Source organism: Branchiostoma belcheri, unplaced genomic scaffold, assembly GCF_001625305.1.
Source record: "Branchiostoma belcheri isolate BF01 breed outbred unplaced genomic scaffold, Haploidv18h27 scaffold88, whole genome shotgun sequence".
NCBI classification, from domain to species: Eukaryota; Metazoa; Chordata; class Leptocardii; order Amphioxiformes; family Branchiostomatidae; genus Branchiostoma; species Branchiostoma belcheri.
Window position 1 is genome coordinate 573,767 of NW_017804553.1, and position 11,073 is coordinate 584,839.

The 11,073-nt window shown below is 41.1% G+C and overlaps 2 protein-coding genes across 2 annotated transcripts in view; both read right to left on the reverse strand.

The window, feature by feature from the left end:
- Positions 1-1,300: 1,300 nt before the first annotated feature.
- LOC109487410 (dehydrodolichyl diphosphate synthase complex subunit nus1-like) lies at positions 1,301-5,037 on the reverse strand. Its single transcript, XM_019791400.1, has 5 exons — positions 4,618-5,037; positions 3,503-3,634; positions 2,966-3,118; positions 2,431-2,530; positions 1,301-1,950 (listed from the first exon to the last, which is right to left on the reverse strand). Exons 1-5 carry the CDS (start codon positions 4,895-4,897, stop codon positions 1,860-1,862), a joined length of 756 nt encoding a protein of 251 aa, XP_019646959.1. The 5' UTR covers positions 4,898-5,037; the 3' UTR covers positions 1,301-1,859.
- A 2,355-nt stretch (positions 5,038-7,392) lies between these two features.
- LOC109487401 (centrosomal protein of 85 kDa-like) overlaps positions 7,393-11,073 on the reverse strand; it is a 24,934-nt gene continuing 21,253 nt past the window's right edge. Inside the window, 3 exon segments of the mRNA XM_019791390.1 lie at positions 7,393-8,787; positions 9,543-9,762; positions 10,175-10,345. Of these exon segments, the coding sequence (XP_019646949.1) occupies positions 8,624-8,787; positions 9,543-9,762; positions 10,175-10,345 (555 nt within the window). The 3' untranslated portion in view covers positions 7,393-8,623.

Below are 11,073 nucleotides of genomic sequence, written 5' to 3' on the forward strand. Positions count from 1 at the left end.
ATAAAACACAATGGAGTATTGTTCGTACTGTCAGAACTGACAAAGACTTCAAGGCCAAACAAACCTTACAAGAAGGTTTTTCTGCCTTCCTTCCTCAGGACAAAAAACTGTGTCCTAAGACTTATGTCGAAAAGTACTTGGCCAGGACCAAGCCTCTAAGGAGGGATGAAAAAATACTTATTTGTGTCTTTCAAAAAGCCACATAAAGCAGTGGGAACAAGTTCCATCGCACGCTGGATCAAAAGCGTGATGAGCCTAGCAGGCATCGATACTGCCCAGTACAGTGCCCACTCAACCAGAGGTGCGGCATCTTCAGCAGCAGAGAGAAGTGGCCTCTCTACTACAGAAATTCTACGGGCAGCGGACTGGTCCAGCGAGTCCACCTTTGCAACCTTCTACAAGAGGGACCTCGAAGAGAGTGACTTCGGGAGAGCGGTGCTGGACGTGGCTTCAAAATCTGCACATTAATCAGGTATTTGGCCAGTGATAGCACGAAGGGGAGCTGTGAGGGACAATTAATAATTGCCCAAAGGTACACTTACCTGCCGGGTAATTGTGGTTGTCCCTTACAGGTCCACGAGTGCTATCACTGGCCTTCCCTTCCCTTAGTAGTATTACACTACTTCCCTGCCCTATTGGCGTCCAGCACCTCCTGCTGCGCCAAAGAAAAAGAATGAGGACTAGGGCATTATGGGATAGGGGTAACCTTTGAACTTTGACTCTTGGCGTAGTATATGCAAATTAAGGAAAACTGCACATTAATCAGGTATTTGGCCAGTGATAGCACTCGTGGACCTGTAAGGGACAACCACAATTACCCGGCAGGTAAGTGTACCTTTGGGCAATTATTAATTTTAAGGTAACATTTGGTAAATACCGGTATGAATAAAAATTGAATAATACATTTGAATTTTGATAAATTGTTTACAGCCAAAGGTAATTTTTGTCAGACTAACTGCCACTAGCATCTAGCACAAATACAACATACTGTAAATCATATGATTAATAACTCTATTATAATTTACAATGATTGTGTGTTGACTACAAAAAAGATACAATGTGTGGTGACTACAAATTTTGGTTCATATTGTTGTGGCACTACTGATATATAAAAAAAAGTTACAAAAACACTGCACAGTTTTATCCAAAAGGAACACTGAAAAATATTAACTAACATGACATCAGTTGCAAGTCGTCGACAGACTGCATTTCAAATCACAATTTATCATAAGATCAGAAACAGTTGAAGTCAAGTGGCAGAGTTTGAAGCTACTGTGGGGACATTTTTTTTCAACAAGTGAACAACTACTGATCATACGAAGTTGCCACCATAAAAAGCCCTACTAACACAGTGAGATGTTTCTATTAAATAGCTTGACATGAACGTACATTGTGAACACGATTCTATTCTACCTACAGTCAGCAGCCTTACAGAGCACTGGCCTGTGAGCGGACAACACTTCATTGATGGACATCACCTGTCAAATTCTTTATCTGGGCGTGAAAAGCAACATCATTTTTCAAGACCTTACTTTTGATTACTTGGTTTTGATAAGGGGAAACTTCTGCACACATGGATATGTAATCTGTAAAACATTTTATGCGACCTTCCAAAAATCACATTTCTTACTTTGCAAGTTATTCAAATTAAATATGACTACTTCTGGTGTTTTTAAGCTACATTTGCCACATTGACATCATTTGGTAGAAACACTTTAATATCTTTTGCACATGTACCATACTCGGACTCGTAACAAGAATACTAACTAATTCTTAAACCGCGATCATAATCAATGTGCTTCAATTTTATTGGCATTTCTGACTACAAAAAATACACATATCTCTGCGGACGTTCTAGGCTATTTGCCGAAGCGTTGTTCTATGTTCCCGAAGGACTGCAGGGCCAGTAGAAAGGTCTGGTAGTCTATGCTGTGATGAGTTGGCATTGACCTAAAACCGCGGGGAAGAAAATGTGAGACTTGTCAGGAGTTCTGTTTATTGTAGCTTCATCATTATAGATTACTGTACATTGAAGGACTCATTGGGAAGATACGAAAGGGAAGCTCAAAACCTAGGTGTACATGTATTATTTCTGTCTGTTTAAACTAGAATCATCATCCTCTGTCCTGTAGTCTGTAGGACCTTTTGGGGTACCACTAGTACAACAAACTGAAAATAGATTGTCTCAAAAGTTGAAAGGAACTGTACAACAGTACAAGTGACCACTTAAGGATCACCTGGCCAATGTTAGCACTTTTTGGCAGTCCCTTAGATATTTTTTTCCCATTGACACTAAGCATTAACCATCCTGTCTATAGTGTCCACATGACCAGATTTTATCGGTCCCCTGAGTGGTCTTCTGAGCAGTTTTGTCTGTAACCTGAAAACGAGAAACAGAAATGGTACCAGAACAACAGTTTGTTTACTTACAGGATTTCTGTGAGGCGTATTTGCCAGGGCAGGAAGCCCAGTAAACTGTCGACTGTCCCAAACTTCAGCACCAGGTCCACATCTGGTGCACCTCTTGTAGCTGCAGGTGGGATAGTTAATGTATGAAAATTCTGAACGAAGAAGTGCACTCAACAAAACTGAGGTTTTTGTAACATAAAAATGTTTTAAGATGGCTAACAAGAATTACTCACTCACACACACTATCCAGGTTTTGCATAGATGGTCTAAAATATGTTACCAGCTACAGGGTGTTTAGCTAATCTCCAAGCAGATCATATGGTGGCAAGACAGTATCTATTGGCCAGATGGCTAATGGACACTCCTCTGGCCAATGGATACTGTCTTGCCACTGTACTGCTTGGAGAGTAGTAAGTTGAGCAATATTTTTAGTGAGCAGATTTTGACAAAGAGCCACTTTCTTCATAAAAAAAGAAACCAAAATAAGAAGAAAATGGGGCCTGAAAATTTCTCCAAATTTGATCAAACGTCAAAAGTACAAACAAACAGAACTGACCTTGTAGCAGCCCCTCCAGCGCTGTGGGGTCAAGGTCGCCCACTTTCTTCCGTTTGGCCTCCACGGCCTGACACCACCGCTGCGCCGCGTGTAACAAGTCTGTTCTACCATCTTCTGACGACAACAGACGAACCTCAACGCTATATTTTTGTCCTGGAAGGAATGGAAACATGTTAAGTAACACTTCTGTCAGTGTTAATTGGTGTTGTGGGAATCTGGAAATGTAATAATGACTTTGTACATGTACAAGGAACTCAACATGTAGAGTTAGTCATATAACCGAGTGAATCATATAACAGAAAACGTACATTCTTGAAAATTATAATTCCCAAGTGGATTTTTGCAACATTTACTGATTTGGCACTATCTTCTATTATGGGGTATTGTGCTGTTGGAATTAGAATACTAGTAGTTATCTACAATACCCGGTAGCTAGAGTTAATATTTCTTACATTACTAACAGTGAAATACACTATGTCTTCCATCTTAAATCAGCATTTTGCATGAGTTAGCCTTTACTTTCATGTTGTTCTGTACCTGTTAGCTGTGTTGCTGTTCTATTCCCCCTGACCAGTTCTATATTGTACTTGTTACTCTCCTCTCCTAGAAGTTCCTGCTGTTGTTTCATGATCTCCTGCCAAAGACTTGTGTTGTTTCTTTTAAGAATTCCTGTGGAAGAAAAGAATACAGGTTAAATTATTGCAATCTTTAACACTGTATTATACTTGTACAATTAAGAGTATGCATCATGTATGTAGTGCAACATGCAAGCTGGTGTGTTGCGCCGAAGGGCAGTTATACCGGCTATACCGATACAGATGTGATGTGGTATACCTACTTACTAGCACTAGTAGTACTACATGTATTATATGAATTATGAGGAACATACATTTGTACTAGCAACAGTCAAAGAAACAGCTGACTTCAATGATTAAAAAAATATATTCTAAGTCTATTTGTGTTGTTTTAATTTGTACTTATTTTTTCTAAGTTAAAGAGTGTTAGAGCCCTAAGTATGAGGTCAAAGTCCTCCAAGTTCAAGGTGAGTTCAGCTGCCAATTCTTAAGGTCAATGACCTCCCTGTGCTGGGTGATCATGCCTGCGCCACGTGTTCAGACCAAAGATCGCGCTACGCTCTAAAAAACAGGTAAACATCTGATCAGGTCAAGCCTTGCCTGACCTGAATCTCATGTACCGAATGACCGTTATAAACAGGTGGCACTTGTCTACAGTGGATTGAAAATGCCTCAGTCCTTGATGTTAAGTTGGGAGAGAAATATCTACTTAGTATTCAACCTCAAGGACTTAAGAGCTGACGCAACAGCCAAAAGGTATTTCGGAATTCAAGAAAAGTGCTGAACAAGCCATGCTGAGCATTCGGGTCAAAGTTCAATCAGATACTCGAGCACGCCCACGTAGGTAGAAACCGTAGAAATCTGGTCTAAGGTGCAAAGGAAAGAGTTATAACACTAGACTTTGAATGAGAGGAAAATGTATCAATAAATACTGCTATCAACATGTGAGCTGATCGCACGTGAAACGAGCATAGCGCCACTTGATCCCTAACAAATTATGAATGTGATACGTGTAACGCTGAACATGGGGGGGGGGGGCGTACACGAAAGAGGGAACGTCGCTTGCTAGTTCCTCACCTTGGCTGTCGTACAGACTTATGTAGGAGATCCCCATGGCCGCGCACCACACCACCAGGCTGGCCAGGTCTCCGTATCTAAAATCATCCTCCACCACCACCAGACCCACGTGCATCGGCAACTTGCTCAACGCCTTCGAGTCCGACTTGATTCGGTGGACGTTCCTCTTCCGGTGTTTGAAGGAGAGCGGCTTCTTGAGGCCATGGTACAGGGACGCGAGCCAAGTCCTGATCGCTGAGAAGGTGTGCACGAGGTAGAGCAAGACTTGGTGAAGGATCATCGTCTCAGGATTAGGAGAAGTTTGGAGGGAGGCGAAGGTAGCGAGAAATCCAAGGAAAGTTGCATCAGGAAGCTGCCATGTTGGAATCAACGCGCAGCCTCGGTCTCGTGTCGCCTGTCGATTGGCGGACGAAATGTACTGCAGTTTGCTAGTATGCCGCGAGAGGCCGCTCGTGAGTGGTCACGATCACAGCTTCAGCGATGCAGCTTCAAGTTCAACAGGCATTCACAATACTGTACTTACTATTTAGGTCTATAAGGTATACAAAGATCGACACATGTATACTATTGGATTTAAGATAAATCTGCTTCCAGCTGTTACTTTACTGAAAGGATTCTTTATTGACACAACAAAAAAGTACAGAGACTTTTGTATGGTCTTCTACAACTTAACTAAAGATCTAACAAAGCTAAATACATGTGTGGATAACGTCATCTTACGTACAGAGTATATGTATGATGTCACAATAAAGGGTTAATGCACTGCCCCGAGTTGTATATGGTGTCATAACTGCATGAGCAGCTGCCATAACCACCGAATAAACCACCGTGTGAGCGAAGCGAACGAGGTGGTTTATGAGGTGGTTATGGCAGCTGCCCATGCAGTTATGACACCATATACAACGAGGAAAAGGCAGTGCATTAAAATTATTATCATATAGCCTATCCAAACTGTCAATCAACACAATTCCTGTTTGAAATACAACAGCTTTGATATATATACATACATAAAAATACATTCGAATATATTATACGCTTTAAAACAAATATGGATAATTTCATTTAATGCAAATTGTAGTTTAAATGAAGCTAAACAAAAAAAGTTTATTGGACAGAAAAAAGGCTACAAAGGTTTACAGAAAGAGTCGCATGCCCCTATACCCTATAACATAATGGTATCAGCCATAACACGACATGTGCTGTTATTCCGCCATAACACCACATGTGCTGTTATCGGGAAATAACAGCACGGGTATCCGGGCCTCTGATTGGTCCGCGCCGTCCGGCTATATGATAATAAAGGTTAACTATTCTCTAACATGTGTTCTCTAAGATCAAAACATTCTTTAATGTATTTTCCTATTTGAACACTGTATTGGTTATCTCCCCTTAGAATGTAGTTGCATTTATCTATAGGATCTAATATATTGAAATCAATTGAACAAGCGGAAAGAAAGGTGAACAGCAATCGGCGCTTATCATTGTATAGTGTACAATCCATTATAAAATGGTGCTCATTTTCGATCAAGTTTGGACAAAATGGACAGAACCTTTGGTCATTTGGTATTTTCTTGTATCGACCTATTTCTATGTTTAATTTATGACAACTAATTCTTAGTTTTGTGATCGCTTTTCGGATATCTAGATTGTGTATACTTGAGAGGTATTGTTTTTGTCCATAGTTTTCCTTTAATGCGGTATAAACAGAAAGTTTTGCGTTGTTACTAATAGAATTATTACTTGAGCGCGCATTTCATAGACATTTTAAGACCATTTAATATTGGATTACGCACCGCCTGCATTCAGACAGACGCTAAATTCTTGTCCAGCATGCAGGAACTGTGTCGACTATACGGAGCTGTTGTCTAATACTACGTCGTATCATCCACAGGGTAATGAGCTGTGTGAACGGTTCATATCCGAAATATCTGTTCACTACTTACATTTCAAGGTACTCCTCTGCACTGACTGTCAATTTCGCCAGATGGCGTTAGTAGACCATCTAACGAAACTGTAATCTCCAAGCAGATCCCTTTCAGTGGCAAAAAGACAGTATCAAATTGGCCAGGCTGTATCCATTAGCCAGAGAAGGTCGCCGGCCACCGACGGGATTAGCGACAAAAAAACGGCCATATACAAAAAGCTAACGATCATTCCCCCACAACCTCTGCTTGAGAGTAGAAAAATAGTACTAGTACTAGTAGCTTGTTGTTCATTCTGGGTGTGGCGCTTCCCAAAAGTACTTCTAGTATTCAGTTAATTCAGACAAGAAATGTTACTGCTACAACCTGCTAAAATGTAGCAACTTTCACGATCACAAATACAATTAACGCTAGTGACAACTAATTATCTCATAAATTTTCTATGAAAACCGAACTAAATATGGTGATGAGTGAGGGTAAAACAAGTCATCATCTAGGAATGAAAGTCTTTTATTGAGCAATAAATTAACATTAAATTACAAGTTCACATTCAGCATCAAAGTGGCTGAAAAACATAAGTATTACATGTAGTTAACAATAACTAGACACATATAAATGTACATTTCTTCAATCGTTAGTCAAACTTTTCACCCTTCATTGATGCTCTAACTATTGACAAAATTACTGTGCAGTTAAAGGTGAAAATAGCAGCATGTGCGTTTAGAGTTAATTACGAGAGTGATTTTTCACCTGATATATACAAAGATTGGCCAGCAAAAGTTTTTACATATTAACATCACACAGTGGAAATTCTAACATGAGGAACTATGGAATTGAAAGGGCTGCTGTTACAGGGTGTTTAATCAGTTAGTCGGTGGTCCAGCCATGTTACTCCCTAACTAAAACAACAGTTGCCTGAGTTATATAGCACATCTCACAGATACAATGTACAGTACTGAATCCTGCAGAAATCCACATGATTTTTTGCTGGCCTGGTATTGCTGATTCTATTAACGTTATCCTATGGAGATACACATTGTCAAGAGAAAAGGTCTCAATGCCTCCTAAAATCAATGCAAATTTGGGGCCTGCAGCACCCTTAGCATAGCCATAGCCTGGCTGCCAACCTCTGAAGTTTCTACCAGCTCCCTACTGTTGCTGGCTTCCGTGGTAGCAAGCCAAAAATTAGGGAGCCGGCGGAAACTTCAGAGGATGCCATCCAGGCTACCCTTAGCAGGAAAAAGGTCAAAAAAGTCAGCTTTAATGTAGAAGTTGAACTGTTGCCTGACATACAAAAAAGTTACACACATGACAAAATTACAGTTTCTGTGCTCATTCATTTCTATTATTACATACTACTATTGTTTGGTCCTGCCATATTCAGTTATATCACCCTGCTACCTAACTATGTGATACATACAAATTTGGTGCCAAAAAGACACCTTAACAAGTAATACATGTAGGTTACAAATCACATGTACACATTAACAAGTACTGTATCATTGTACAAATCTATTCCTCATAGCTGCCATTAAGAAAGGTTGAGTCTAACAGTGAATCTTATCTTATCATGATAACACCTATTATTCTGATAACACAGAAGCACTTGGTTCAACCCAACAGTTGTCTGAAGTGATCTCAACACAGCAAATACTCATATTTGTTGGAGAAAAAAGTGTATTTAGATCTGTAAGTGCTGTCCCAAATGATATGTGCAAAAGATAAACCAGGACTTGACTGATTTCTGTTCATCATAAATAGAAAAGCTATAACATGTGACAGTACCAGTAGTTTGATTTTATCTCAAAGATGAGCCCTCAAAATAGCCACCCTGCCTGTGCTAGAAGTGGATCGTTCCAATCAGGTTAACACTGCCAATGATGGACCCCTGTAAGATACCACTATTGCAGCAGGGGAGTGTCAGGGTTACTGCATGATGCAGTTGTCTCCCATGTCATTTATGTCAATGATGAGTCCCCAATATAGACACCCTGCCTGTCCAAGAAGTGGACCATTCTAAACAGGTAAACACTGCCAATGATGGACCCCTGGAAGATACCACTATTGCAGCAGGGGTGTGCAGGTTACTGCATGATGCAGTTGTCTCCCATGTCCTCTGCGTACTTGTTAGAGATGAGGGAGCGCAGGTGGTCCACTTCCTTCCGCAGCTCCCGGATCTGCGCCAGTTTGGTCTTCAGGTTGTGTCCGTTCTGCCCCTGCTGGTCATCATCAGGTGGTGTCGACGGTTCTGGAGAAATCGTAGGAAAGGTGTAAAAGGTAAGCCGTTTGGACGTTTGAACGGTTACGTTAGTGTCTGTTTGACATCTGAATGGCAACGTTAAGATGTAGGATCTTAGAGAAGACTCTTAGAATAAAGCAGATTTTTTTTAGTTGAAGTCTCGTCGTTCAGGTACTCATTTACACCTGAGTGAAGTGAGGAAAGTTGTGTTAAGTGCCTTTCCCAAGGGCACAAGATCGGTGACATGGCAGGATTTGAACCAAGGACCTTTTGGCACTGAGCCCAATACACTACTGTTACACCACATGACCCCACGGACAGAAGTAAAACATTTGCTGATAAATTTCAGACCTTTCAGCCCCAGTAAAATGGACCTGTTGGTTTCTGTGGACTAGTATTGTCCAGTATTGTATAACATAAGAAACTGTAGATGTGGGATTTCAGACATCCCACCTTTCAGCCCCAGAAGGATGGACATGTTGGGTTCTGTGCACAAGTATTTTCCGGTATTGTATAAGATAAGAAACTGTGCATAGAGTTTCAGACATCCCACCTTTCAGCCCCAGTAGAATGGACATGTTGGGTTCCTTGCCCTCCGCGCACTGCATGAGGACCTGGACATTCTACATATAACTATTTTACCTTATATGGTGCACCCAAAAGACTTTTTGTGCACCCAATTTTTTTAGTTTGGGTGCAGCAGTGCACCTATTCCCAAAAATGAATTTCGAGCCCTGGGATATGCCTAGTTTCAGACAACCCACCTTTCAGTCCCAGTAGAATGGACATGTTTGGTTCCTTCCCCTCCGCGCGCTGCATGAGGACCTGTACGAGGGCCTGCAGCTCCGACTGGCACACGCCCAGCTCCCGGTACAGCCGCTGGGACAGCTTCGTGTTCTCTGCAGAGTTCAGCCGCTGCAGCTCCTGCAGCTGTTCCTGCAGGGTCAGGGTCTGCTCCAACAGGTCCTGGTTCTGAGAGGCCAGCTGGAAAATAGGATGACAATCAGATGTTAACAGGATGATGTTAGACACAGTCAAGTCCTGATTCTCAAATGTGAGCCAGAAAACAGCATGGCAAACAGGTCCTGGTTCTGAGAGGCCAGCTGGAAAATAGGACAACAATCAGACATTAACAGGATGATAGAAGAACTTTATTGCACGACAATTGTACGTGGTATAAATACCGTACAATGTATGGCAACGACTATTCAACATAGCATAAAACAGAAAGAAAGGCTATAGAACGAAAATTAACATCCTAAGTACAAAACATCAAGTGGTAGGGCTAATCATGTGTTTCTGCATTTTTTCTAATAACAAAACTTACTGGCAGGGTATGTGCACTGTCTCTAGATAGCATAAGATCGAGCATCAGTACAGTACTATACAAATGTACCTCCTTCATGGAGTCCCTGAGTTTGCGCGTGGCCTCGTCCTTGCCTCGGATCTCCTCCCTCAGCGCCGTGACCACGCCCTCCTCCTGAGCCACCCGCTCCTCCAGCCTCTCCTGATCTGTCTGGTGCTGGGACTGCAGGGCCTTCATTTTCTTGTGCTTACTCTCAAGGAGCTGGGAATACAGGGGATAAGAAACTATTAGACAAGGAGCTGCCAATACAAGGAATAAAACCAAACTGTCACATGTTGCTTGGTTGTTTTGTGCACAGCATAACTCTAAAGGTTTTCAAATCATACTGGTCTAAGTTTTGGTTTCAAGAATTGTACAGCTTTCATCTTCTTGTGCTTACTCTCAAGGAGCTGGAAATACAGGGGATAAGGAACTATCAGACAAGGAGCTGCCAATACAAGGAATAAAACCAAACTGTCACATGTTGCTTGGTTGTTTTGTGCACAGCATAACTCTAAAGGTTTTCAAATCATACTGGTCTAAGTTTTGGTTTCAAGAATTGTACAGCTTTCATCTACTTGTATTTACTCTCAAGGAGCTGCAAATACAAGGGATAAGGAACTATCAGACAAGAAATATACCCTCCTAAACAGAACCTTAATCACACAAGGATTTTCTTGTGTTCACTCTCCAGGAGCTGAGAATACTCGACACTATCAGACAATGAAACTTTTTTTTAAAGTTCATTTTTTTTATTCATTTCATTAGAGAAACAAAATCATGGCACAACAAAATAAATGACGTACATGTACGTATGACCACAAAACTGATATATAAAACCGGCAGACAATAAACAGTAGAAATAATAAGAAATTAATGAGCACAATAACAGACAATGAAACTTAAAAACCATTTTTCTAAGCTGCTCTTCCTGCTCTTAGCTCTTAAAT